Source organism: Brassica napus, chromosome A9 (genome assembly GCF_020379485.1).
Source record: "Brassica napus cultivar Da-Ae chromosome A9, Da-Ae, whole genome shotgun sequence".
NCBI lineage: Eukaryota > Viridiplantae > Streptophyta > Magnoliopsida > Brassicales > Brassicaceae > Brassica > Brassica napus.
The window spans coordinates 1,570,203-1,594,711 of NC_063442.1; the positions used below are offsets into that span (position 1 = coordinate 1,570,203).

The 24,509-nt window shown below is 38.5% G+C and overlaps 8 protein-coding genes and 1 non-coding gene across 12 annotated transcripts; 4 read left to right on the forward strand and 5 right to left on the reverse strand.

The window, feature by feature from the left end:
• Positions 1–25: 25 nt before the first annotated feature.
• On the reverse strand, positions 26–3,187 carry LOC111200801 (RNA-binding protein BRN1-like). Of its 2 annotated transcripts, none has more exons than XM_048739248.1 (8): positions 2,187–3,187; positions 1,966–2,048; positions 1,382–1,559; positions 1,216–1,295; positions 956–1,135; positions 575–863; positions 362–496; positions 26–268 (listed from the first exon to the last, which is right to left on the reverse strand). In XM_048739248.1, exons 1-8 carry the CDS (start codon positions 2,353–2,355, stop codon positions 129–131), a joined length of 1,254 nt encoding a protein of 417 aa, XP_048595205.1. In that variant the 5' UTR covers positions 2,356–3,187; the 3' UTR covers positions 26–128. The 2 variants fall into 2 exon arrangements, with proteins under 2 accessions (XP_048595205.1, XP_022547892.2); XM_022692171.2 differs by having other exon boundaries at positions 362–505.
• A 335-nt stretch (positions 3,188–3,522) lies between these two features.
• LOC111200802 (mitochondrial substrate carrier family protein ucpB-like) lies at positions 3,523–5,874 on the reverse strand. 2 transcript variants are annotated; one of them, XM_022692172.2, is made up of 9 exons: positions 5,685–5,843; positions 5,473–5,598; positions 5,252–5,313; positions 4,696–4,932; positions 4,464–4,625; positions 4,345–4,394; positions 4,130–4,262; positions 4,003–4,040; positions 3,523–3,903 (listed from the first exon to the last, which is right to left on the reverse strand). In XM_022692172.2, exons 1-9 carry the CDS (start codon positions 5,722–5,724, stop codon positions 3,807–3,809), a joined length of 945 nt encoding a protein of 314 aa, XP_022547893.1. In that variant the 5' UTR covers positions 5,725–5,843; the 3' UTR covers positions 3,523–3,806. The 2 variants fall into 2 exon arrangements, 1 of the variants encoding a protein (XP_022547893.1); XR_002654321.2 differs by having other exon boundaries at positions 3,596–3,903; positions 4,130–4,245; positions 5,685–5,874.
• On the forward strand, positions 5,846–7,303 carry LOC106389966 (U1 small nuclear ribonucleoprotein C-like). Its single transcript, XM_013830325.3, has 5 exons — positions 5,846–5,954; positions 6,049–6,091; positions 6,357–6,398; positions 6,483–6,699; positions 6,861–7,303. The coding sequence occupies exons 1-5, from the start codon at positions 5,947–5,949 to the stop codon at positions 7,112–7,114; spliced, it is 564 nt and encodes a 187-aa protein (XP_013685779.2). The 5' UTR covers positions 5,846–5,946; the 3' UTR covers positions 7,115–7,303.
• On the reverse strand, positions 6,710–10,300 carry LOC111200799. The gene is made up of 9 exons (XM_022692169.2): positions 10,168–10,300; positions 9,780–10,049; positions 8,432–9,699; positions 8,077–8,343; positions 7,923–8,003; positions 7,720–7,831; positions 7,580–7,646; positions 7,360–7,424; positions 6,710–7,097 (listed from the first exon to the last, which is right to left on the reverse strand). The coding sequence occupies exons 1-8, from the start codon at positions 10,235–10,237 to the stop codon at positions 7,409–7,411; spliced, it is 2,151 nt and encodes a 716-aa protein (XP_022547890.2). The 5' UTR covers positions 10,238–10,300; the 3' UTR covers positions 6,710–7,097; positions 7,360–7,408.
• A 105-nt stretch (positions 10,301–10,405) lies between these two features.
• Positions 10,406–10,477, forward strand: TRNAP-AGG. Its single transcript has one exon. It is a non-coding gene; the product is annotated as a tRNA-Pro (tRNA).
• A 1,054-nt stretch (positions 10,478–11,531) lies between these two features.
• LOC111200797 (zerumbone synthase-like) lies at positions 11,532–13,786 on the forward strand. Of its 2 annotated transcripts, XM_022692167.2 has the most exons (4): positions 11,637–11,895; positions 11,998–12,090; positions 12,845–13,163; positions 13,230–13,786. In XM_022692167.2, exons 1-4 carry the CDS (start codon positions 11,882–11,884, stop codon positions 13,710–13,712), a joined length of 909 nt encoding a protein of 302 aa, XP_022547888.2. In that variant the 5' UTR covers positions 11,637–11,881; the 3' UTR covers positions 13,713–13,786. The 2 variants fall into 2 exon arrangements, with proteins under 2 accessions (XP_022547887.2, XP_022547888.2); XM_022692166.2 differs by having other exon boundaries at positions 11,532–11,895; positions 12,845–13,786.
• On the reverse strand, positions 13,665–14,994 carry LOC106389968. Its single transcript, XM_013830328.3, has 2 exons — positions 14,556–14,994; positions 13,665–14,030 (listed from the first exon to the last, which is right to left on the reverse strand). Exons 1-2 carry the CDS (start codon positions 14,832–14,834, stop codon positions 13,773–13,775), a joined length of 537 nt encoding a protein of 178 aa, XP_013685782.1. The 5' UTR covers positions 14,835–14,994; the 3' UTR covers positions 13,665–13,772.
• Positions 14,995–16,112: 1,118 nt separating this feature from the next.
• LOC111200796 (GRR1-like protein 1) lies at positions 16,113–19,242 on the reverse strand. The gene is made up of 3 exons (XM_022692165.2): positions 18,611–19,242; positions 17,507–17,999; positions 16,113–17,127 (listed from the first exon to the last, which is right to left on the reverse strand). Exons 1-3 carry the CDS (start codon positions 19,225–19,227, stop codon positions 16,318–16,320), a joined length of 1,920 nt encoding a protein of 639 aa, XP_022547886.2. The 5' UTR covers positions 19,228–19,242; the 3' UTR covers positions 16,113–16,317.
• A 778-nt stretch (positions 19,243–20,020) lies between these two features.
• Positions 20,021–24,240, forward strand: LOC111200795 (spermatogenesis-associated protein 20-like). Its single transcript, XM_048739250.1, has 14 exons — positions 20,021–20,426; positions 20,698–20,770; positions 20,890–20,911; positions 21,190–21,268; positions 21,366–21,398; positions 21,509–21,814; positions 21,893–22,133; positions 22,209–22,450; positions 22,536–22,799; positions 22,870–22,980; positions 23,051–23,275; positions 23,344–23,547; positions 23,632–23,808; positions 23,890–24,240. The coding sequence occupies exons 1-14, from the start codon at positions 20,163–20,165 to the stop codon at positions 24,073–24,075; spliced, it is 2,427 nt and encodes an 808-aa protein (XP_048595207.1). The 5' UTR covers positions 20,021–20,162; the 3' UTR covers positions 24,076–24,240.
• The last annotated feature ends 269 nt before the right edge of the window (positions 24,241–24,509 follow it).

Below are 24,509 nucleotides of genomic sequence, written 5' to 3' on the forward strand. Positions count from 1 at the left end.
AAATCAATAAAAATAAAGAGAAAAATTCAATGAATTTTAATGTTAATAAATCATAAAATGTTTACATAAATTTCAATAATGCACATAAATTACAAATTGTTATTTGCAGAGAGGATGGCTTAGAGTTTTTAACTATTATGTTGGCCATTGTTGTTGTTGTTGTTGTCTCTCTTAAGCTGGACTTTCAGTTTCTTACCACCTAAATGGCAACCATTCATCATGTTAATAGCTTTCTGAGCTGCTGCTTGTGAGTCATAACTAACAAAACCTGCAACACAACAACAACCAAAAGAAGATGCATTCATTCACTCTTACATTTTACAATGACTAATCTTTAGTACCAGACACAAAGAGAGCTTACCAAAACACTTGCTTGCACCAGTGGCTTTGTCTACAAAAACCTTAGCACTCAGAACAATACCGAAAGGCTGAAACGCAGCGGAGAGTTCTTGATCCCCGAACTCACGAGGTATGTTATAGATAAACAGATTCGCACCTTCCGGACCTAAAAGAACCAAACTTAATGCATGAGAGAAGCTAAAGAAAGAACAAGGCTTCAAGTTTCAACACTAACCTTCGGTTTGAACAATGGAACTCAAAGGTGTTGCTGACCCGCTGCTGTGTGCAACGCCAGGTGATATGGAACCAGGAGAGTTACTTAGAAGGCGAGGACTCATGAGCCCTCTAGGATAAGACATTGGATAAGGAAGACCTCGTACAGGGGGATAACCAGAGCTCATGTAAGGAAAGTTTCTCCGGGCCAAGCGAGGTGGTAAAGAGTCAGGTGAGGCTCTTTGCAACGCGTTGTGATTACCTTGGTTCTGAATTGGTGGTAGCATGTAACCATAAGTTCCAGGAGCTTGCTGTGTAAATAAATAAGAAAGGAGGATTTTATTTTATTAGTCAAGAGTTTAAATGAAGCAAATGTTATATAGCTTAGGCTTTTTTGGTTTACATGATAACCATAACCGTTATATGGTGGAGTATAGCTCATTGGTAATGCTCCAAACAATGAAGGGTTTGTTGGATCAGCGTTGGATAATCTAGCCATGTCGGATTGAGCCTTTTGGAGTCTTCTTGTGTGTCTCTCTCTTTCTGTGTCTGCCCATTTCACAACTAAAGGAACGGTTGAACCCTAAGAAGAAAGCAAACAAACAAAAATGATGAGACTGTCACATTACAGGTGAGAGAAGGTTGAAGAGTGTTGACAATCACCTCCATTTTGTGTTTTCCATTGATGGCATCCATGGCGGAAACAGCTTGTTCTTTTGTCTCATACTTAAGAAAAGCACAGCCTAGCAAAAAAAAAAAAAAAAGCTGATCAAAACTTTGGTAAAGCGAAAATGGAAAAACCAAAGATTAGAACATAAGGATTTAAAACCTTTGCTTGTTTGTTGAGCGCCTCTAAGAATCTGTAGATCCTTTACGGCTCCGTACTTGGAGAATAACGATAGAAGTTCAGCTTCAGAGACGTTCTTTGGAAGCATACCAACAAAAAGCTTGTGCTCTAGCCTTTCCAGCTCGCCATCTGCATACTTTACTTGCAATAGACTAGCTGCCTGTGAAACATAGAAAAAAAAAGCTAGTCAGAGACCAATAAAGATCTAAGCTTTTGATAATCATCCCACAAAGTTGTCAAAGATGAGATGGGGAGAACAAAGAGATCAAACTAACACTCTGTCTCAATCAAGGGTGGAGCAAAGAACTCACTTATCTCATTTCTAGCAATTACTAAAATCCCCATTGGTTTCAGTTTCTTGGGTTTGAAGATATAATTTTCAGAACAATGTCATAAGTTTCCAACAAAATTGAACAGAAAACCAAAAAACAAGTATAGTGAATATATTAAAAAAATGAAATTACCTGGCTTTAAAATAAATGTAAACTACAGAACATCATCAATCACATTCACGCATCTGAAGAAAATAAAAATAAAAAAGAGTAAGAAATAAAAAAAAAACATACACCAGGTAATGTCTTCTTGTTATGGCAAGAATTGACCAGCTTATCTGCTTCCTCTCGCGACGGACATTGCACAAAACAGCATCCTAATATCCAGAGAAAAAAATATATATTTACAAAATTAAATTAGGGTTTCGAAATTCAAATAAATCTTGAGAATCACATTTGAAAACATTAAAATCCAAAAAAAAAAAAGAAAAATTGAAGGAAGAAGAAAGAGAAACCTCGAGAGGCGCGTGTGATCTTGTCCTTGATGATGTTGACCTCGTCTACGACAGCGAACTCTTGAAACAATGCAAGGAGCTGAGATTCCGACATATGTCTCGGTATTTGTCCGACGAAAACCTTAACGCTCTCTTCTTCATTCTGCTTCTCCCTATTCTCCTCCGCCATTGTTGTCTCCGTCTCTCCTTCTTTTGTCTCTCTGTTGACAAAAACGGTCGTCCCTCTCTCCCTCTCTGTCTCTCCTCCTACCTGTCTTCGTCCTCTTCTCCTTCTCTCTCTCTCTGAGTTTTCTCTCTGAGAATTTTTGTTTCCAAAGTTTATTTATTTTCAAAATGAAGGAGGAAAAAAAAAATTGGTGGAAATTGAGAAGTTGGAATTAAATTAAATGCTGACAGAGTTCGCCCATACTGTTACGATTAAATTACGGAATTTGCCACTACAGCTGTACAAAAGGGAAGGCGAGAGAGCTTTATGACTAATGCCAGGGAACACTTCGGATTGTTTTGTCTCGTTGTGGTAATGCAATTACATTTACATAATCACCCTCCCGTTTTACCCGCGCCGTTCTCGTGTTTCTCTTTTTTTTTCCTTAATTCGAAATATAATAGTCAAACTTGTAGTTTGGTGGGTGATTCAGTTTAATATGATTAGTTGACCAAATAATTAACTTTTTTGAAAAATTCATAAGAGAAACAATATTGATTATTTTAACTATATACATCATCAGTATTGTTTATCAACTAGTGTTATATTTATTCATTGAAATAGTCAGTTACTATTTACTATCATTTATGATGCTAAAATAATAATATTGAAAACTTTTAATATATTAATAAAATATCAGATATATTTCAAAGTTTCCGAGTAAAATATTTTTGATCTAATACCGGAAAGAGTTTGACCGTAGATGTCAAAAATAATGCAAGAGGAGCACAACTGACAGGTCATTGTCTGAGAGACAATAGTCAGAATGGTAAAACCGTTAATAAATCGTGAACTGAGGGGCAAAAACATAAGCATGACAGGCTGTCACGCCACCAACGCGACCCAAAAACAAGAGACTCGAGCTGCTCCAACTTGTTCCTTTCTCCACGCCACAAAATTACAAATTTTTTCTCCTATTTCCAACAAATAGACCCCTGAATTCATTCACCTTTTACGTTACGACCCTACAAGTTCTTAACGTGCATGTTACACACACACAGTCCCGCGTATTTTTGTCTACAACCAACTTCCACCATAATTAGTTGGATAATTAGTTAATATTCAATTATAAACACAAAATTGTATTCTTCACGATAGAGACTAGTATTATTAGAGTGACGCACACTGCAATATAGAAATGATTTCAACATAACCACTACGTATTTGGATAATTGCATTTCAATTCAATGTCTATCCACACTAATCAAGAAAAAAATGCATACTTCACATCCAGCGTGGAAGTACCTTTCTTTATAATAAAAAGTTTATGCTAATCCCCTGAATGGTAAATTAAATAAGACATGCATATTAAACACACAACAAATAAATGATCAATAAAACTTTTGGTGGTGAAAAAAATGATTGGAGTAGAACTTAGCTGTAATCGGACAGGCATGGCACGAACTGGTCAGTGGCTACATTTTGTGAAGTCCAGCTAGTGATCTTAGCTTCTCGCAGAGTATGAACGTGATCATCGTTTGTGGCCCCAGCCGTGCAAAAATCGCAAAGCCTCTGTATCAATGAAAACAACAACAAACTTTTTTTATTTCTTTTTAATAAGAATTGTTTCAACTACATTTTATCCTCAAGAAAATGATTATTTTTTCTAACCCTTTGTAAAGTGCCAGTGGGCCTTCTTTGCGAATAACCTGAAGGATGATACATAGATACAAAACATTAAACTCCAACGCACGCAAATCCTGTAATGTATAAAAAGAAGGGACCGATATTACATTACCTTGTAACCGCAATGAAACCCGTTTCTATAGATTCTGACGCTTCCAGAGTTTTGCTGCAACATCAAGCGGGTTTTAATCATGTCTATGGGCGCGGTTATCAGAGTGCTTACTACACCTGCAACCACACTTGAGCTTCATTCATCAAGTGCTAGACTAAGTTAGTTTCTGTACATTAATCTCCAAATATAGCAATGGAATTGGGTAATGGTTTTACCACAAATGAAGATGAAACCCTTCTTCCAAAGAAGTCCGTTTAACCAGAATCTGCAATTTACAATAAACTTTAGAAGCTGGAAATGTTAGAAAACAGAATAGTAAGTCTTAGAAAATGACCCGCTTGGTTTCGTCGTATGTTGCAAGCTGTGAGGCAGTTAATGCAGCAGCTCTAACCATAGCAGGACCAACTCCTTTCCATAAAGCTCCAATACCTTCTTTAGAAACTACCTCCCTCACCTCCGCAATGGGAACCGCGTTTGGATTCATCTGCAACCTAACCTAAACAGAAAGACAAACCGTTAAGCGTCTTTTAAAACCAATACTATTAAGGTTTCATGGTTTCACCTACCTTGACAACTTCAACCGGGTTGGTTAACGCTGTGGCAACCGCCCCTGCAAACGCGCCAGATGCTATCTTGACCAAGACATTGGTAGACTCAAACGCCCAATCAAAACAAACCTTGGTTGGTTCGTATAATCCTAATCTGAGACCTCCGTAGAGTACTGATCTAGTGAGAGCAGGAGTTAAACCCAAGTATAAAGACCTAGGCCCTTCTTGCTTCATTAGTTGAAGAAAGATTCCTGTCTGAAAAAAGAACATTTAAAGAGTTAACCTAACAACCCCCAATAACATCAAGAGAGGTCATTACTTATTTCATTAGAACATTATACTCTCTTGGTTTCATTTTAATTATCGGTTTAGGATTACACACAGATTAAGAAAACATATGATTTTGTATATTTCTAAAATAAAAACATAATTACCTATACATATAATCATATTTCAACCAATAGAAAAATAAAGCGGATAAGCTTAATAAATTTTGCATTCAAACTTTAAAAACACACTTATTTTAAAACAGAATTTTTTTTCCTTAATTAAATCAAAACGGAAGAAGTATTACCATTCCGATTAAAGGCCCCCTTTGGCCCACATGCTGCATCTGCAACCTTACTTTTAATACATCTGGAAAACGCAAACAATTTAAGATGAGTAAAAATGATTGAAGAACAATATCATCCCTTAACCGAATTGAACCGGTATTAGTAGACCCGACGTTGACCACATTTTCATTAATTGGATTCACAGGGAGTGAAGAAAAAAAAAGGCAATGAGGAGGCTAACCGAGAGGATGAGTGACGCCTGTAGCTAACGCGACGGACAATCCGCTTGTGCCGAAGTGAGACGCCACCGTCGATAGCGGCGGAAGAAGAGTCTTCGAATTCATCGCTTGCGCGTTTCCTTCAACAACTACACATACATATCATCACCTCCATTGAAATCTCGATTCAAGCATTATTCACATAGAGAGATCAAAAGCAAAAGATCCGACGAACCTGGGATTGAAGCAACCGGCGGGGAGATATCTCCCATCATTGTTCCTTTCTGGGAAATGATGTGTTCCCTTTGTTTTTTGTTTAATATGCGTCGTGCGAAACGACGTCGTTCTAATAAAGATACTTCTCCGGTTGTTAATAACCGTTAGATATTATAAACCAATCTAAACCATTGGATGAGAATTCATCCTTTTTAAGACAAGGAAAACTCGACTCTTTGCACTTGTCGTCTTTCCTCTCGCTGCTGCTGCTGTCTCTCACGATGCCGAGGTATAGGGTTTCTAGATCTTTATTATTAGCCTTACAGTGATACATATGTAGTTCGATATTAGGTTTTATTTTGCTTAATGTTGATTTTTGGCAGGTATTACTGTGATTATTGCGACACTTATCTCACCCACGACTCCGTAAGTCTTCCTTCCTTTTTTTTTCTTTGCTTATGCGTCGCCGTCGTTGATGAACTTAATTTAGTTGTATTGAAATTAATCTCCGTTAGGTTTTAATTTAGTTATAGGCAGCTAATGAACTTTAGCATTAGTTGTATTGTCAGTTAGGTTTTAGATTTAAAAACATTGGTTCGATTCTTGCTTTTGGCTTGACTTAGTTTTTACTTGCCTATTGTTTGTTATCATCTATCACTCATGTTTTTATATGTTTTCTCTTTTGTTTCAGCCATCCGTGAGGAAGCAGCACAACTCTGGTTACAAACACAAGGTTATTACATAGAGTTCCACAATGTTTTATATGTTTTGTCTTGGTACCTCTGTTTTTAAGTTAAAGAGTTATGATGATGTGCAGGCGAATGTAAGAACATACTATCAGCAATTTGAGGAACAGCAAACGCAAAGTCTGATTGATCAGAGGATTAAAGAGCATCTTGGCCAAGCTGCAGCGTACAATCAGGTTGGTGGTGTGTTTAATCAGCATATGCTCGCTAGACCTCGCCTTCCTATGATGCCTATGCCTATGGGGATGCGACCTCCTATTCTACCTAGACCCATGATGCCTGGTCAAGGTAATGTCTGTTTACTAGAATTATAAAGTTATAACCCGCTTGGTTGGTGCACGGATTTACACTTGATCGATCTGAGATTTGGTTTGCACTTATGTGATGTAATGTACCATGAGTCTTTGCATTGAGTTGTTTAATTGATATGTAATATTGTACCTTTACAGGTTACATGCCTCCTCCAGGAGTACCACAGATGATGGCACCACCTGGAGCTCCTTTACCACCACCACCTCCACAAAACGGTATGCTTAGGCCACCAGGATTGGCTCCAATACCAGGTCAAGGTGGTCCACCACCTCCCAATTACAATGGACTTCCTCCTCCGCCTCCTTATCATACAAATCCAGCTGCTGCTCCAACAAGTGTTGGCTTCAACAATCCGAACCCTGGTGCTGAATCTCCTGAAAGCAATGAGTAGAGTTTAGGTCTGATGAGTTATTTTTCTCCTACCAAAAAAATGCCGAGGGCTCTTGTTTAACACAGTTTTTTTTTTACCTTTTCTAATCTTAATCCATGTGAAGAGGTTTAGAAGTATTGTATGTGAATTGCATAATTTATGTACTAGATTCTTATTTCCATAGAATGATGAAAGATCTCTTATAACAAACAGTCAGGTTTATGAAAGATTTTGATGAAATGGATTCATTCATTGCTTGCACCAACCAGTAGATCCCTATGTGTTGCTGCAAACTTTGTGTATCTTTGGTTCCTTTTAGAAGAGATAATGCCTGCAGCAACACAAAAACAAAGAGTTTTAAGGAGATTTGTTGCATGTGACCACTTCCTCTTACTATCTATTAAAATGGGTTCGTAAGCACACAAACTAGGATTATAAATATCTGAATGTGGTGGTGACCTGTGGTATATAAGAACAGGTCCATACCTGGCATGTTCCAGTTTCTGAATCACGATTCCATTAAGCAAAAGCTCTGAGGTGTAAATCTCAGCTCCTACATTACAAAACACAAGTGTGTTATCTTTTTCTTTAGCGTAACTTCATAGTGTTAAGTTGGCAGAGATTACCTTGATTAATGAAAGGAAGACATAAATCTCTATCGTCTTCGCAAGAAATAATCAATAGATCATCAGGAAATTCTCTATCTGCTGCAGCAATTATTTCACTTATCTCCACTACCTGATAAAGGAACTCATAACTATTCTGAAAAGTGCCAAGATGTCTGGTCTATAAAACAAAAGCTCTCTCAATGGAAGTGAATTGTTCTTACCTGCCCTTGGGTCAACTTCACTAAGTGAGCAATCATACCTCTGTCCGGTTTAATGTTGGGAGTGATGCAGACTTTTAATCCCTATAAATACATGTGAACAAAGGGTGTTAATGAAGTTCTGAGGATAAATGCTCAACTGAGATCAGATTGTGACCTTAAGAAGGGGATGCTGCTTTGCACGGGCCAAAGATGTACGCAAGGAGAACCCGTCTTTCTCCGTTTTGCTATCCCTTAAGATGTAATTCTTCTCATCTAACAAGCATCTTGTTTGTCCGCAGCTCTCCAGCCATAGAGATGTAACAACAGGTTTACCAAGGGCTATGGCTTCCAACATATTCCTTGTCCTACAAAACCTTTCTGCTATGAAATGTGTTGACTCTGCCGAGGAAGATGCCTGAGAAATTCCTAGTCGGCCCATAATCTATGGAAGAAGAAAGGGGATTCTTGATAACTAGTATGGTATACTTAACTCTTGTCAAATATGATAAAAATGAGGAATTGAATTAAACCTTCTGCTGCTGCTTGATTGTTTCATCATCCAGATTATGGCTGAATAAGACACGAACATGTGCCAAGTTTCTTCGTCTCCTCAAGTCTTTCCACTTAAAGTCACCCACCTTTCCTGATCCTCCAAGCCTTTTGATCTCCTTCGGAAGAAATGGCCTAGGCAAATCTTTATCAGGAGAGCTTTCATGACTTCGGCCGTATATTTTCTTTGGAGATGCATGGTTTAGAACATCCAAATCGACACCTGATTGGCAAGAAGAGGCTTGTCTTCTCCCACTTAATGATACTACTAACCTACCTGACAGAGTGTTGGTTTCGCTTCTGTCTTTAGCTAAGCTAGCACCCCAAGACTTCCTAGGTGGGACGTGATGCCTTGGAGTAAGACGTGATCTTTTGGCCCTGGGATGCCTCCATTCACATAAGTTGAGAAGACATGTTGTAGCAGAGGCGTTTGTACCGGTTCTCTCTTTCACAGTAAATTTCCTCTTCTTCTTAGAGTTTCTCTTCTTGTTTGGAGCACTACCCTCAATGGTATCATTGTTCCTTCCGGAGAGATTACAGGCTTGATCCCTCGTTTCTGATTCACTAGCTTCTTCTATAGTGCAGGGAGCAAACAGTAAAGCACTCATTGCTTCAGCAGCAATCTGAGTGTTGATACCGACATCAACAAAATCTTCCTCGGGTTCAGAATGCTCCTTTGACGCTTTATCCTGCAACTGAGCATCCATCTGCGAGATTAACATAATGCCCTGACTCAAGCCCGATGCCGTTTCCATCTTGTTATGTTTAGCAGAATCGCTCTGCATACATCTTTTTGTGGGACGAGCTAAGACTTTTTTATCCTCACATAGATCATCATCTTTAACGGAAGCTTCCCTTTTCTTGAAGCATGTAACGTTTCCACCATTGACCGGAGAGTTTTGAGGGCCACTCACATCACACTGATCGTCACAGTCCCAATCAAAGACACTCATTTTCTTGGTTGGACTCATGGTCTTGATTCTTTTAGCCAGAGACTGACGTCCTTTGGCACCTGAGAAAGGAGGCGACTTCCTTCTCAGACTAGCTTCCTGGAGATTCACCGGTGGTGACAAGTTTAGATCTTTGTCCATCAAAAGTTGGTCCACGAAACCAAGAGCTTCCGCTTGCGTTGCATCTCCTGGTTCCTGAGAATCCAAATAATCCAGCCCTTGACCATGACTATTATCAGCAGCAATCCTCGAAGAGCCTTGAAAACCGGCAACTACATCACAGTTCGATTCTTGTTTCCCTTCAAAAAAAAAAAAAAATACAATAAGACTTTTCATCTGAGATCCATTTGCACCAAAAGAGGATCAGATTCGTTTTTACCTGTGTGACATTCTTGATCATTAGATCCATCAGACTCCAAGAGCATATCTACAGCTCTGACGCTTCTCTCCAGCAAACATGGCTGCTTAGAGGAAGCTACACTTCCTTTACCTCCTCCTTCCTCATCCTCACTATCATCCACCACTTGGTCTAGTGTTTCTCCGTCATCTACGAGCTCCGTATCGTTGTATAGATCTTCAACTAAGGAGATACCATCATTATCATCATCATCAATCGGCTCTGTATCGTGAATCCCATTCACCTCTAACCCTAAGACAATTCGAGAAAGGGAAAGTTTGTTCATCCGTCAAATTGAATCTATCACACCTCAAAGCTACAGTTATTTCGAAATTCGCAAGGCGAAATGTTCGTAATCGCAAAAACTCACCATGATCCGAAGAAGCTGAAGGAGACTTCGAATCGGAGGCGCAAGCTTCAGCGTCGCTGTGATTCACCATCGAAACTCGAATTTCGAGAAATCGAATCGTAGAGCTAGTGACCGAGAAGAAACCCTAGAGATTCCATTGGGCACATTGGGCGGGAGAGAGACGAGTCGAGAGCTATGAGGAGTGGTTTTGAAAATAATATTTGTATTTGTATACAACAAATGTAAATAGCTAACAAAAGGGCGTTTGGTCTAGTGGTATGATTCTCGCTTAGGGTGCGAGAGGTCCCGAGTTCAATTCTCGGAACGCCCCTTTTTTTTATTCCTGTACTGATTTTTCTTCTTTTTCCACTATATCTTTATTATTCTCTTCATCAGTATTGTTCTCGCTTTAATATTCACCTATGTTTGAGAAAAAGGACTAAACACGTTTTATGTACGCCTTCTAGAAGGAAACAAAACAACTTACTCGATGCATCTCGTTTTTTCTTTTCTTGGTAAGAAAATTGGCCAAGAATCTTACAATATATAACATTTTTTAAAATATTATGTATATCTAATGTAGTTCCACCTAATTACAATTTATAAGCAAGATCGCATATTTGAGAATCTTACAGTTTATCCATAAGTCAGAGAAGGATAGGCAACACTTTGCTTTTCTATTTCCTTCCTCTAGTTTCTTTTTTTTTCATCCCATGCGATGTATCTAGCTAAGTGTTCCACCTAATTACATTTATAAAAGTTTAATAAGGTAGTTTGCATAATATGTAGCATGCTGTAAAGAAGATTTATATTTTATCAACACTTTAATTTTTATTTATAATATAGATACACCTAGAAAACATCTGATTAGGTGGAACACCATTAGATAACAAATGAAAATTGGTCAAATGCAATCCAGCAGATCGATGTGTCTGGATAATAACATCATAATGTGAATAGCTTTCTGTCGGCATCTGAAGATGGTATTGGTAGGTACGTTGTATAAGTGTAATACGTAAATATATTTCATTAACAGACAGCTCATAATAAGTACCAACACATGCATGCCACAAGCATCATATGTTTTATAATTTTTTTTTCTGACGTCCTCAAAAATCTTTGCAGGTAGAATTGAGACCCAAAAAAACTCATCTAATCAATTACTGAATTTAGAAAAGAATGTTATGACAAAAACGATAGAAATTAAAAGATGTTCAAAAAACCGATAGAAGACTATTAGGCGTCAATGTTTATATATATGACGTTTAGATGCTGTCTAATTGTTAGAACATGGAAATACTATGAAATTATATTAAGGATTAAAATCAGTAGATCTAAGATTAGCCTCAGTCTATTAAGCTATTACATCTTATGTTGGTAAGAAATCAACACTTGCTTGACTATTATAAAATGTTCCTTTTCTGTCGTTGTTAACAAAAAAAATAAGGATCAAACTTTTTACAAAAACACATGCATGCGAGGATGCTACTGGTTCAATCACAGCCCCATTAGATTCTCTTTTATTTGTCTCCTTCTCTATCCTTCAAGGGTACACCTCTCTCTCTCTCTCTCTCTCTCTCTCTCCTTAAAGCCCACCACCTTTACGTATCTCTCTGTTTCTCTGTTACTCTATATATATCTACTCTATATACAAACACAGAAACACATCTCAGGACTCGAAATAAGAAGTTAGAAAACGACAAAGACCGATCTATCTCAGAGCAATACACAAGACATGATTCAGATAAGGTAAACCTTCTTTCCCCGATACCTCTTTCCTCCATTTCTGCAGATTTTAACAATTAACACTATTTGTTTCTAAACTTTTATTTTTTATATATCTGAAAACAGAAGAAATGCATTGATCAAAAGATTATTGTACGTGGGCACAAACTCTGTCATCAAGGGAATCTCCTCTTCTGCATCATCTCATTCAAGTTCAAGGTAAGTCCCATCTTATATTCCCATTTTCCAGAGAATCTGAACTGTTGACCTCTTTATTTTAGTTGTGTCAAAGAATCTTATATTTAACAGAACCACGAAAAGTTGTATGTATAACTATAGGTTTATTAGTAGTCAATGCAATAATAGATATAGAGATACCTGGCATAACATGTTCTGTTTTATTTTTTAAAACAAATGGATCTTATTTATTCAATGTAAGTTGAGGGGGTTTGTGAATTAAACAAATTAAAGGCCATAATCTCAATATATATGTCTTTGTTGTGAATGTCAATATGTTGTACACGTAAATATTTTGATATTACAAGTTGGGTTGCTTTCATTTGTCTTCTTCAACAAAACCTTATCTTGAAGTTATAATGCTTTTCTTCTTTCTTCCAGCTAAGAAATGTCAAATGTGTTAGCACTTACCAAAGAAATAAAATAAAAGAGAAACAAAAGATCATAGCTTAAACAAAATAAAGTTTGTGGTAACTGTTCACACATTTAAAAAAAAAAAATATGCCAGCCCTGTTTGAATATAGTTTAAGTTGTTATGTTTTACTTGACTGATATGCTTTCAATTGGTATGGATCAGCTTAACTGGTTCTGGTTTTGAACGTATCGGTTTTTAACACCCAATCTACAAGCCATGTTTGAACATTATGAACTTAAACAAAGTTTCCATTCTTAGACATATGAGATGTCTTATCTAGTACTAAGACCTAATCTAATAGTTGTCACACATTTGTTAAAGGAAGCTAGAAGGCAAAGTAGCGCTCATCACAGGAGGAGCAAGTGGGATTGGCAAAGCAACAGCCGGAAAATTCATCAGCCATGGAGCCAAAGTTGTCATTGCAGACATCCAACCGCAGCTCGGGAAAGAAACCGAGCAAGAACTCGGTCCAAACGCAGCGTTTTGTCTCTGCGACGTGACCAAAGAATCAGACATTGCAAACGCGGTTGATTTCGCTGTCTCTCTACACACAAAGCTTGACATTATGTACAACAATGCTGGTGTCCCTTGCAAAACGGCTCCTAGTATCGTCGATCTTGATCTCAATGTTTTCGACAAGGTACTGATTCTACTAGGACATGGGTCTAGGGACAGTTTGTCAGGTTATGTTATAATGTTTTTGCAGGTCATTTACACAAATGTTCGTGGAGTCATAGCGGGAATCAAACACGCAGCTCGTGTGATGATCCCACGCAACTCAGGATCCATCATTTGCGCAGGGAGCGTCACTGGTATGATGGGAGGCTTATCACAACACACTTACAGCGTCTCGAAATCAGCAGTCATCGGTATAGTTAGATCAACGGCTTCAGAGCTATGCAGGCACAGGATCAGAGTCAACTGCATTTCACCATTCGCAATCACGACATCGTTCGTGATGGACGAGATGCGGCAGATGTACCCCAGCCTCGACGACTCGAGGCTGGTCCAGATAGTGCACAGCACAGGAGTGTTGAACGGAGAGGTTTGCGAACCGGTGGATGTAGCTAACGCAGCGGTTTACTTAGCGTCAGATGATTCAAAGTATGTAAATGGGCATAACTTGGTGGTAGATGGAGGATTCACAACTGTAAAGAGTTTAGATTTCCCTGCACCTGATCAAGTTTAATAATATTCATAACTTTTACAAACAAGACACTGTTCTTTAATGGTACTTTATAAACTAAAACTATGATTCTAATCTTTCTACAATCAAATTTATAGCTGCGTTTGCGGAAGTGAAAGCTCCGTGGAAGCTTTCTTGGTATGAGACTGAGGTTAAGTCTTGAGCCATCTTGAGCAAAATCGTTCCCATGTCAGTCTCTTTCTCTAAGAGTGAAGTGTAGAGAGACTTTGCAGCTACATTACTGATCTCCACATTGGTTGGCTCAGGGCAATACTCATCATCCAACCACTTGTGCAGTGTTACTCTCAACCATTCAGATTCCTGATCAAACATGTCAAGAAGATCAGCATGCTATTCTTGTGAAAGTAAGCAACTTTATGAATAAACAGAGAACCAGAAACAGAGGAACTTTGCTGTTCATGAGAAAGTAAGAAACTTTGTGAAAAAAACAGAGAACCAGAAACAGAGGAACTTTGCTATTCATGAGAAAGTAAGCAACTTTGTGAATAAACAGAGAGCCAAAAACAGAGGAACTTTGCTATTCATGAGAAAGTAAGCAACTTTGTGAATAAACAGAGAGCCAAATACAGAGGAACTTTGCTATTCATGAGAAAGCAAGCAACTTTGTGAATAAAACAGAGAACTAGAAACAGAGGAACTTTGCTATTCATGAGAAAGTAAGCAACTTTGTGAAAAAAACAGAGAAACTTTGCTATTCATGAGAAAGTAAGCAACTTTGTGAATAAACAGAGAACCAAAAACAGAGAAACGTTGCTATAATTGGGAAAGTAAGCAACTTTATGAGTAAACAGAGAGACCCTAAAGCAGGGGAATTGGAGTAAGCACCTCAATGGCCTTGGAAGGGAGCAACCACTCGTCTGGAATTTGGAGGGTTTGTACGACTGATTCGGAGTCTTCTCCCCCTTCATGTGTCGACGATAAAGATTGAAACTTTTGGAGTTTCAGTGGCCGAAACTTGGGCATAGATGTTAAGGGTAACTTGACGGATGCTCTTCGAAACGACGCCGGAGAACCAAAGTGTTGGGATAGTGAGAAAGGATGTTGTGGTGGATGATTGGAGGTTACGACGTTTCGGGTCACGTAAGAGCAAACCCATGAGCTCATTCTTTCCTTCCTCTCGTGCTCTATCGCTCACCTTGCTGATTACACTTTGTTCGGTGGCTGCAGTTGAGTCGAGTGAGAAAGATAAGATGACGTCATATTTTGATCATAAGGCTCGCAATGTTACGGAAAGCTAAAGCCATCAAATCCATTCAAGGCCCTTTCAACATCCTTCCTGATGGGCCTCTCCCGATTATATTTTCTTATATATTTACAGTGGAATACATGTACAATGAGATCTGCAGTAGCACACAGGTTAATTTCAATATGATGAAATCCGGGTTCAAACCCGGCTGCGGAAAAAATATTGTTTTGTCTTTTTGTATAAAAGTTTAATGGTTGTTGTTAGGCCTGGGTCTTCCGATCGGGTTCGGGCCGGTTCTTATCGGATTCGGGTCGGTTCTTTTCGGGCATATGTCGGTTCAGGTCTGTAACTAAAATATCCGTAATTTTTCGGGTCCATATCGGATCCGGATCCGGATCGGATTTCAGGTATTTAGGATCTGAAAAGACGTGGTATACTCAATTCCATCAAATTTAGTCGATATTTGTCATATATATCTAAAATTTTACAACTAACTTAAATGAAACTATTAATAATAAAAATAAAACATTTTTAAACTCTAAATTTTACATTCTAAATCTTCATATTACTTGAAAAACGTTACAAAATAATAACAAATATTGTTAACAAAAGATATTTCAACTAAACCACAAAATAATATATATATATATATATAATAGAACATAAGAAATCATAGTTTTAGATATACATGTTTTTAAGTCGGGTACAAATCGATTTTTATTGGGTCAGATCTATTCGGATCGGTTCTTTTCGGGACTGGGTCTATTCGGGTCGGTTTCTTTCGGTTTCGGTTCTTTTAGGTAAAAGAAATTTAGACCCAAATGGTACTTGTAAATTTTTGGTTCGGTTCTGGATCGGATATTTTTTCCAGTCCAGATTAAAATGCTCAGGTCTAGTTGTTGTTGCTGCTACTGTGTTACTTGGATATCAAGTAAAGTGTAAAGGAAAAGTCTTTAATGAGTTCTATTACTACAAAAGGCACCTTAACCTGCAAACAGAATTGTAAGAAAACAAGTAAACAAAAAACGCAAAAGGTAACATCGAAAGAACTGATCGAGTTCTTGTCAATAATATTATTACTGGTTCGTATTGTACTAACCGTGTTAGCCTCAGGTAATTTTTATTGTAGGTTTTAGCTAGGCTTTGCAAGTATCATCATTACACTGTGTTTGCTTACTGTTCAACAACTGATGAAATATATAAAATCTCACAAAGTGAGTTTTTTATTCCAAACTTTTTAGTACACAGACAAAAGCTTTTGTTTAATGAAATGATTCTAACACCCTTAGTGAATAAAAAAAAACAATAAGAAAAAAAACGAACATATATGGAAGGTGGATACTCCCACAACATTGCCTGCAAAAAAAAACTCAACTCGAACCGCCACTGAAGCAGCAAGTTTCACCGTATGGATAGACGTGACACTCCAACCTCAGGGCTCTTGTGTATCGTCCACACAAACTCAGGCGTATCCAACCTCGGTCCCGCGACCGTTCTATATATGTAAATCCTCTCAACAGGAGAGCTATCAGGTCTTGTCTTTGGAGGATGCTCATCGATGACTTCAACGTTAAGCCTTGGCATCTTCTGACTCAACTGCTTGCAAGCACCAAAACTCACAAAGCAAGAAGACATCCAAAGGGATCGCATGGTTTCAAGTTTAGCAGCGTTCTCGAGCAGCGCGGTGTCTCCAAACGGGCAGTCTCTTATCTCTAGCTTCTTTAAACTCTGACATCCCGACAGCAAGTGGTGTAGCATTAGATCACTGTCTCCAGCGAATGCTATTGACAGCATCCTTAGCTTCTTGGCGTGTACTCCAATGTACTCAAAGGCCTTGTCAGTGAGGAGACCGGAGACGGAGAGTCTTCGAAGATCCTTGCATTTCTCGACTATGGCTTTGAATCCTTCGTCAAGTGGCTGCTGTGTTCTGTAGTCTGGAGCGAATGGCTCCATCACGCAGAGGCGGAAGCATCTGAAGTTTGGACGGTTCTTTGCGATGGAGACCAAAGCTGCGTTTGTAAACTGGACGCAGAAGTAGAGAACAGACTCAAGCTTTTTGCAGCCTTCAGACACGGAGACCAGACCTTGTTCCGTGAGAGTCACGTCTGTTTCATCTAGATCTGCTCCTGATGGAAACACCCTTAGTTCTCTCAGTTCCTTGCAACACAAGGCAACGGTTTTGAGACCTTTGTCCTCTATCAAGTCCATTACCTGTAACAAAATGTCTTATTTAGTATCAAGAAACCAACATAGTGGTTAACGAGGAGTTGAGCTAGTAGTTAAAACTTTTAGATTATCTATTAGTAATATAAAGATGATAAATTTAAATTTTGCAAACAAGTAAATAAATAGTTATAATCATTATTTAATATAAAAAATAACATTAATATTTTATTTTCTTGAATATTAATGTTTAAAATCCGTTAAAACATATTGTCCACCAAAACGTTATTATACGTATGAATTATATAAATCCGAATAAAACATTGTATACACATGAAATGATATGATTGACTACGCATAGCGGTCACATTTTAGAACACTAGTAAAAAGTGTTACAGCTTGTAAGAATCAAATGCAGAGTACTCACCCATAGCTTCTGCAGTTTCGAACATCGACTAAGAAGGTCGATAAGGTCAGGCATTTGGACAGTAGCATAGCTCAGGTTCAACGAGGTAAGACGAGGACAAACAGAGTAAAGTAGTGGAATATACTCAGGGAGGAGATCCCAAAGACCAGATAAGCTCTTAAGTTGCTTCAACTCTGACAAAGCTTTTGTTAACTTTGCAATCTCTTCTGGATCCAGCTCATCTGAGAAAGAACCTGTGCCAAGCTCAACAAGCTGTGGAGCTCGACGGAGTAAGCTCTCGAGAACGTCTAGTGTCACTGATCGGTTCAGCTTGAGAGACTTGAGGTTTGGAGACCTGCTTAGGAGACGCTCCAAGTCCGAGAGTTTAACCTCTGAGTCCAAACAAGAGAAGTCGAGAGAGACGAGAGAAGTCGAAGTTTCAGGGAAGTAGCTAAGCCAGTCTCCTCCGAGGTCATCAACTATGCACTCTCGCAGTTCCAGGTCTCTCAGCTTTCTGTTTCAGACAAAAAAAAAACAAAGTTGTTACTAGGCCTAGTCATTTTACCATATATCCAAAAAACCGAACCAAATAAATGTAACCGAAACCGGATCGAAACTTCTAAATACCCAAACGATTTATATATATATATATCCAAAATACTTAAACCAAACTAGAACTAAACAGAGAATTGAATGAATATATAAATAAATACAATTAAAATTTAATATTTCATAAAATTGAATTATCCAAAATTATCCGAATTACTCAACACTAACTACCCGAAATTATCTTTAAAATTTCAAGATAATTTTGTCCAAAATAACCCGAATTTATATGAGATTTTATCGAAATCATTTGAGTGACTTTAAAAAATACGGGATATTTAATTCAAAATAACCAACGAAGAACCAAACGGAACTGAAATTTTCGGGTATAGCCGGTTCTTCGTTTTATTATTAGAACCGACCCAAACCCAAAACTGTTCGATCCTAAAACCTACCTGAACTACCCAATATCTAAACTGATTTCCTAAATGCCCATGCATATGCCTAGTTGTTAACACAAGATTCCATTTAATCTTAACAAAGAAAGTTTTTCTTGTTGTGTTTTGTTTGGAACCGAACCTGCAAGTCGATGCAATGGCTGCAATACCATCAGTAGAAAACCCCTCACAAGAAGTCAACACAAGTGTTTTAAAATCTCTAAACGAAGCAGCGATCTTCTCCAAGCACTCATCAGTCACCACCATCCTCTTCAACCTAATCTCTTCAAGCAACGGTCTCCTCGCCGCCATAGCCTCAATCCACGGCCAAGCATAGCCACCCCAACCGTCAGGAACCAAGTTGTAGTCGGCGAAGTGTGGCTTCCCTTTAAGCGTCAGAGACCTCATCTTCGGGAACCGCCGTGCTACCTTCAGAGGACTAACCGCGTAGCAGTTTCCGACAAAGACACGTTTCCTAGTTCGCCGCTCTGTCTCGAACCACGACTTGCACACCAGAGAAACAGAGTTCCGGTCCTCGTTGGAGTCAACGAAGGAGAAGATATGCTCAAGAACCTTAAATGGGAATCGACGATCCATCAGAACAAGAGACGGAGAGAGAGAAGAAACGTTTTGAGATTTGATTCGAAATGAGTCGAAAGAATTGAAAGTTTTGATATATATAAACCTGACAACAGAGAAGAGTAAACAGAGGAGACAGTGGCCATGTGAGAGCATTAATAGAGTTGAGCTTGCACCCATGTGCAACCTCCGGCTACGTAGCCTGTGTATGTCACTAATTTAGTTGGTTGCGTTAATCATAATTAGTTTCACCAATCATCACATGTAGTCTGTGTAATATGATTCTTAAATCCAATTATTTATGGAATACCACAGTTCACACATGCATTCACATCGGTTTATTAGTAGTTTACGGTATAGAAAACGGTGTGAAGATCCAATTGGCAGGTTTAAAATAAACAGTTTCCAGTATATTTTTTTTAACCTTCATTTTGAGAATAATTAAATTTTAAGCATTTTCTGATCAATTACATTCATTTAAATAATATTGTATCAAATCATTTTAAACATTATGAAAACAATATATTACATAAATAGTTGTGTAATATGTGCGGAAATAAGTAAATAACAAATGAATTGACATTATTTTTAACTTCATTTGCAAAAAAAAAAGGTTAAAGTCATTACATTTTTTGTGTGTTAGTAATTCATTACATTCATTACATTACTAATACACAAAAAAATGTAATAAATATAAAACTGAATAAAAAGAATTTTTAAATTTAATAAAAAAATATTTGTGACTAAAATTTTATACTAATTTAGAACTAATCAAAACTTTAGAAAATATATTTTAGAAAATAACATAACGAATCACTTATATTTATACTTCACCAAATCTTATTACAGCACTTCCCTTTTAACTGCTGTTCTTTAAAAATAAAAAGTTGTAGGCCACCGATCAGATCCAGTATCCGTGTTCTTGTCTTATCTGCACGTGCCACATAATAAAAAAAATATCCAACAACAGAAGCAAGATGTGTCTGAACACCTCTCCCCGCTCGCATGGCGAATCTTCTAGTCTAGAATAGAACCTCACCTCACCTCGTTTATCCAAAACTTTTAACCAAAACCCCAATACGCCGTCGTTTCACTCCACACCCAAATGCTTGCTGATGAAAAGTCTCCACTTGTTGTCTTCCCCAATCCTCCACCGCTTCGCTTCTCGCAGCATCACAACTCTGTCTTCTTCTCTACCCAGAAGAAGAATCATCGTCCGTACTAATCGTCCTTCGTTTCCTTTCGCGATTCTCTCGAGACCCGTTTCCTCAGGCAAGGTCTTGGCCATGGCGTCGAGCTCGTCAGCAGCATCTCCGAAACATACCAATCGTTTGGCTGCGGAGCACAGTCCTTATCTCCTTCAGCACGCGCACAATCCGGTATTGAACTCTCCCTTCTGTAAAGTATAGATCTTTTCTAGTATTCAGACAAGGTCTATAGATAAAAAGAACACATTTGTTTTCAGTTAAGACATCTTTAGTTTCAGTTAGGGAGTTTTGTTGCAAGTAGTTAGGCCATAACCCGGTTTAAATTGTAGACATAATAGCTTCATTAACCGGTTCTTGGCTCAAAGAATTGAACTTTATTGTTTTTTCCTGGCTTGATCGTAATTTGAAATTGGAAATGATTGTATGGTTGATGTGGAAAAAGGTTGATTGGTATCCATGGGGAGAAGAAGCTTTTGAAGAAGCAAGGAAGAGAGACGTCCCCATCTTCTTATCAAGTAAGTTCTCCTTTATCCCTTATTGATCTTTTTAACTTCAGTTTGATTATTTTAGTTATGACACTAATTTGGTTCCCTTTTGTTTTTAAAAAATCTCTTTTTTGTATGGCATCTTGAAGTTGGATACAGTACCTGTCACTGGTGAGGATTCAATTGTTATATTTGGATTTTGAGTTTTGGTGCTTGTTTAGCTGAATTGAAGAAGTAGGAGAATGAATGGAATATTAGAATGATTCTGGATTTGTTAGTATAATCCTAATGAAGGACTTAAGGATTTTGTAAAAGAAAAGTGGAGGAAGAATTATAGTCTAAGAATTTGTAATATTGTTTTTAGATGCCATGAGTAGAGAATTAGATCAAGAATTTTCTTCTTTTCTGTTTTGGAATGTGTGATTCAATACCAGTTAACTCCATCTCAGGTGCCATGTGATGGAAGTTGAGTCGTTTGAAAGTGAAGAAGTGGCGAAACTCTTGAACGATTCATTCGTTAGTATCAAGGTTAGTATTATCAAATGAGGTTATTGAAGCAATATCTTTGAGCTGGTTGCTCTTCAGACACTTTGCCAACTTTTTGTTTATCATGTTTGTTCAACAGGTGGATCGAGAAGAGCGGCCCGATGTCGATAAGGTAGTTTACTGGTTGTCACAATGATATTTCAATCCAACTCTTTCTTGAACAGATGCCTTTGAAATTTTGAAGTCTCATTCACTTGGTTACCTTTTTACTTGTACTTGTAGGTTTACATGTCATTCGTCCAGGCTCTCTACGGTGGAGGAGGGTGGCCACTCTCAGTCTTCCTTTCACCTGATCTGAAGCCACTAATGGGTGGAACCTACTTCCCTCCAAATGACAATTACGGAAGACCAGGATTCAAGACTCTCCTCAAGAAAGTTAAAGACGCTTGGGACACTAAGAGGGATGTACTTGTGAAGAGCGGTACTTACGCTATTGAAGAACTCTCAAAAGCTTTATCTGCAACTGCTGGTAATGATAAATTGCCGGATGGACTTTCCCGGACGGCTGTGACTATATGTGCAAAACAAGTATGGTTCCACTCTCGTGTGTGATTGATACATTTAACATGAAGAAGAAGCCTTCTAACATATGTTTGTGTTTCAAAGCTTTCTCGAAGCTATGACTCCAAATACGGCGGATTTGGATCTGCACCAAAGTTCCCAAGGCCTGTAGAGATCCAGCTGATGCTTTACCACTCCAAAAAGCTCAAGGAAGCTGGAAAAACCAGCGAGGCTGATGAAGACCAAAGCATGGTTCTATTCAGCCTCCAAGGCATGGCTAATGGAGGGATGCATGATCACGTTGGCGGCGGGTTCCATAGGTACAGCGTTGACGAATGCTGGCATGGTGAGAGACTTTCAAATATTATCAAATTTACAGATTAAAATATATTTTAAGTTGTTTTTTTCCCTGGTGGTGCAGTTCCACATTTTGAGAAGATGTTATATGATCAAGGGCAGCTAGCTAATGTCTACCTAGATGGTTTTATCATCACCAAGGATGTGATGTATTCTTACGTGGCGAGAGACGTCCTTGATTATCTGAGGAGAGACATGATTGCACCTGAAGGTGGGATATATTCAGCTGAAGATGCTGATAGCTTTGAGTTTGAAGGCGCAAAGAGAAAGAAGGAAGGAGCTTTCTATATATGGACCAACGACGAGGTTCTTTTCTCTAAAACACTCATCAGTTGAATAGAGTTTTGCCTTCTGTGTACTGACAGGTCTTTTGTGTTTGTTTGGTGTCAAGATTGATGAAGTTCTAGGGGAGAATGCGGATCTTTTCAAGGAGCATTACTATGTTAAGAAGTCAGGTAACTGCGACCTCTCAAGCATGAGTGATCCGCACCACGAGTTCGCTGGCAAGAACGTGCTGATCGAGAGGAATGAGCTGTCTGCAATGGCGTCAAAGTTTGGCCTCTCTGTTGAGAAGTATCAGGAGATTTTGGGTGAATGCAGAAGAAAGCTTTTCGATGTCAGGCTGAAGAGACCTAAGCCGCATTTAGATGATAAGGTAAAAGACTCTTTAATTTCCTTAGCTTTTGTTAAGTGTTTAAGATTTGTTTTTATTTTTTTTGCTTAAGGTGATTGTGTCGTGGAACGGTCTTGTTATCTCGGCTTTGGCGAGAGCGTCTAAGATTCTTATGGCTGAGCCTGAAAGCACCAAGTACTGTTTCCCTGTGGTGAATAGTCAGGTAATGAAATGCTTTCTTACTTTTGTCCCTTTTGGTCTCTTCTTTGACTTTTTCTTGTTCTTGTTTACAGCCGGAAGAGTACATAGACGTTGCAGAGAAAGCAGCTTTGTTTATAAGAACCAATCTCTATGATGAGCAATCACACAGGCTACAACACAGTTACAGAAAGGGACCATCCAAAGCTCCTGCGTTTTTAGATGATTATGCGTTCTTGATCTCTGGGTTGCTTGATCTCTATGAGAATGGAGGTGGGATCAATTGGCTTAAATGGGCTATTGAACTTCAAGAGACGCAAGTAAGTTTAGATCTCAGTTTCTCTCACTGTATATGTTCTTGGCTTTAAAAGTGAGAGACGTTTTTTAGGATGAGTTGTATCTGGACCGAGAAGGAGGAGCTTACTTCAACACTGAAGGACAAGATCCATCTGTTCTCCTCCGTGTAAAAGAAGATCATGATGGTGCAGAGCCTTCAGGGAACTCGGTCTCTGCTATTAACCTTGTGAGGTTAGCTTCCATTGTTGCTGGAGAAAAAGCTAACTCCTACTTAAACACCGCGCAGCGTCTCTTGGTAAATAAACAAACAACTTAACTCAATCTGCAATTCATTTGAGGCTTTTTGTTAATGTGTCTCTTTGCTGTTGTTTTTTTGCAGGCAGTCTTTGAGTTGAGGTTGAAAGAACTGTCTGTGGCGGTGCCGTTGATGTGCTGTGCAGCGGATATGATCTCTGTTCCGTCGAGGAAACAGGTTGTGTTGGTTGGTTCCAAGTCGTCTGCAGAGCTCAACAACATGCTTTGTGCAGCACACTCGGTCTATGATCCTAATAAAACGGTAAAGAGGCTTTTAAATTTGATTCAGAGTTCTCAGACCAACGAGGATTAAGTTTGTGATGTTTTATTTATTGATGAGCAGGTGATTCACATAGATCCTTGGAGTTCTGATGAGATGGAGTTTTGGGAAGAGCACAACAGTAATGTAGCTGAGATGGCGAAGAGGAACAGAGACTCTGACAAAGTGGTTGCTCTTGTTTGTCAACACTTCACTTGTACTCCTCCTGTCTCAGACTCTTCTTCTCTCACTCGCTTGCTGTCCAAGTAGAAAAGAAGGGATTCAAGTGTTTTAAAGGTTTTGCTTGCGTTGTGTGTGAGGAACTAGATCGACCTTTTTGTTGATAAATAAAGATAAATGTAGATACATAAGAAACGTGTAGAATCATGGAGATAAACTAAACTGAATTGGTACGAAATTTAGTTTGGTCGAACACAACAGGTATGAACCGGTTTGGTCAGAGCTAGATGTTTCCATCTTCAAATATTTTCTTGGCCTTCTCTTGCGCTGTCAGCAAGATGTGAATATGATCATGTAAAGTTTCCTTATTATGTTATCAAAATCAAGAATGTAAATCGTGATTCATTTTAGCTGAACACTAATGACTTTTCTAAAGAAGGAACTTGTTAATTGCCTTGTTCGGAAACTTGTAGTAATCCAAAGAGTGGGTTATTGCATAGTTCTGAAATCGGGAAGCTGTTAGA

Bases quoted from the DNA above. Each gene is read 5' to 3' on its own strand.
- LOC111200801 (XM_022692171.2), bottom strand. From the start codon at position 2,355: ATGGCGGAGGAGAATAGGGAGAAGCAGAATGAAGAAGAGAGCGTTAAG. The intron at 864-955 runs GTAAACCAAAAA...TTATTTACACAG, and splicing joins ATAACGGTTATGGTTATCAT to CAAGCTCCTGGAACTTATGG. The intron at 506-574 runs GTTAGTGTTGAA...TGGTTCTTTTAG, and splicing joins TTCCATTGTTCAAACCGAAG to GTCCGGAAGGTGCGAATCTG.
- LOC111200802 (XM_022692172.2), bottom strand. From the start codon at position 5,724: ATGATGGGAGATATCTCCCCGCCGGTTGCTTCAATCCCAG. The intron at 4,395-4,463 runs GTCATTTTCTAA...TGTAAATTGCAG, and splicing joins CATACGACGAAACCAAGCGG to ATTCTGGTTAAACGGACTTC. The intron at 3,904-4,002 runs GTTAGAAAAAAT...TCATTGATACAG, and splicing joins CCACTGGCACTTTACAAAGG to AGGCTTTGCGATTTTTGCAC.
- LOC106389966 (XM_013830325.3), top strand. The intron at 6,092-6,356 runs GTAAGTCTTCCT...CTTTTGTTTCAG, and splicing joins CTTATCTCACCCACGACTCC to CCATCCGTGAGGAAGCAGCA. The intron at 6,700-6,860 runs GTAATGTCTGTT...GTACCTTTACAG, and splicing joins ACCCATGATGCCTGGTCAAG to GTTACATGCCTCCTCCAGGA.
- LOC111200799 (XM_022692169.2), bottom strand. From the start codon at position 10,237: ATGGTGAATCACAGCGACGCTGAAGCTTGCGCCTCCGATTCGAAGTCT. The intron at 8,004-8,076 runs GTCACAATCTGA...ATGTATTTATAG, and splicing joins AGCAGCATCCCCTTCTTAAG to GGATTAAAAGTCTGCATCAC. The intron at 7,647-7,719 runs GTAATCTCTGCC...TTTGTAATGTAG, and splicing joins TCTTCCTTTCATTAATCAAG to GAGCTGAGATTTACACCTCA.
- LOC111200797 (XM_022692166.2), top strand. The intron at 12,091-12,844 runs GTAAGTCCCATC...CATTTGTTAAAG, and splicing joins TCATCTCATTCAAGTTCAAG to GAAGCTAGAAGGCAAAGTAG.
- LOC106389968 (XM_013830328.3), bottom strand. From the start codon at position 14,834: ATGAGCTCATGGGTTTGCTCTTACGTGACCCGAAACGTCGTAACCTCC. The intron at 14,031-14,555 runs GTGCTTACTCCA...ATGTTTGATCAG, and splicing joins TCCCTTCCAAGGCCATTGAG to GAATCTGAATGGTTGAGAGT.
- LOC111200796 (XM_022692165.2), bottom strand. From the start codon at position 19,227: ATGGGTGCAAGCTCAACTCTATTAATGCTCTCACATGGCCACTGTCTC. The intron at 18,000-18,610 runs GTTCGGTTCCAA...TGTCTGAAACAG, and splicing joins GCCATTGCATCGACTTGCAG to AAAGCTGAGAGACCTGGAAC. The intron at 17,128-17,506 runs GTGAGTACTCTG...ATTTTGTTACAG, and splicing joins CGAAACTGCAGAAGCTATGG to GTAATGGACTTGATAGAGGA.
- LOC111200795 (XM_048739250.1), top strand. From the start codon at position 20,163: ATGAAAAGTCTCCACTTGTTGTCTTCCCCAATCCTCCACCGCTTCGCT. The intron at 20,427-20,697 runs GTATTGAACTCT...ATGTGGAAAAAG, and splicing joins TTCAGCACGCGCACAATCCG to GTTGATTGGTATCCATGGGG. The intron at 23,809-23,889 runs GTAAAGAGGCTT...ATTGATGAGCAG, and splicing joins TCTATGATCCTAATAAAACG to GTGATTCACATAGATCCTTG.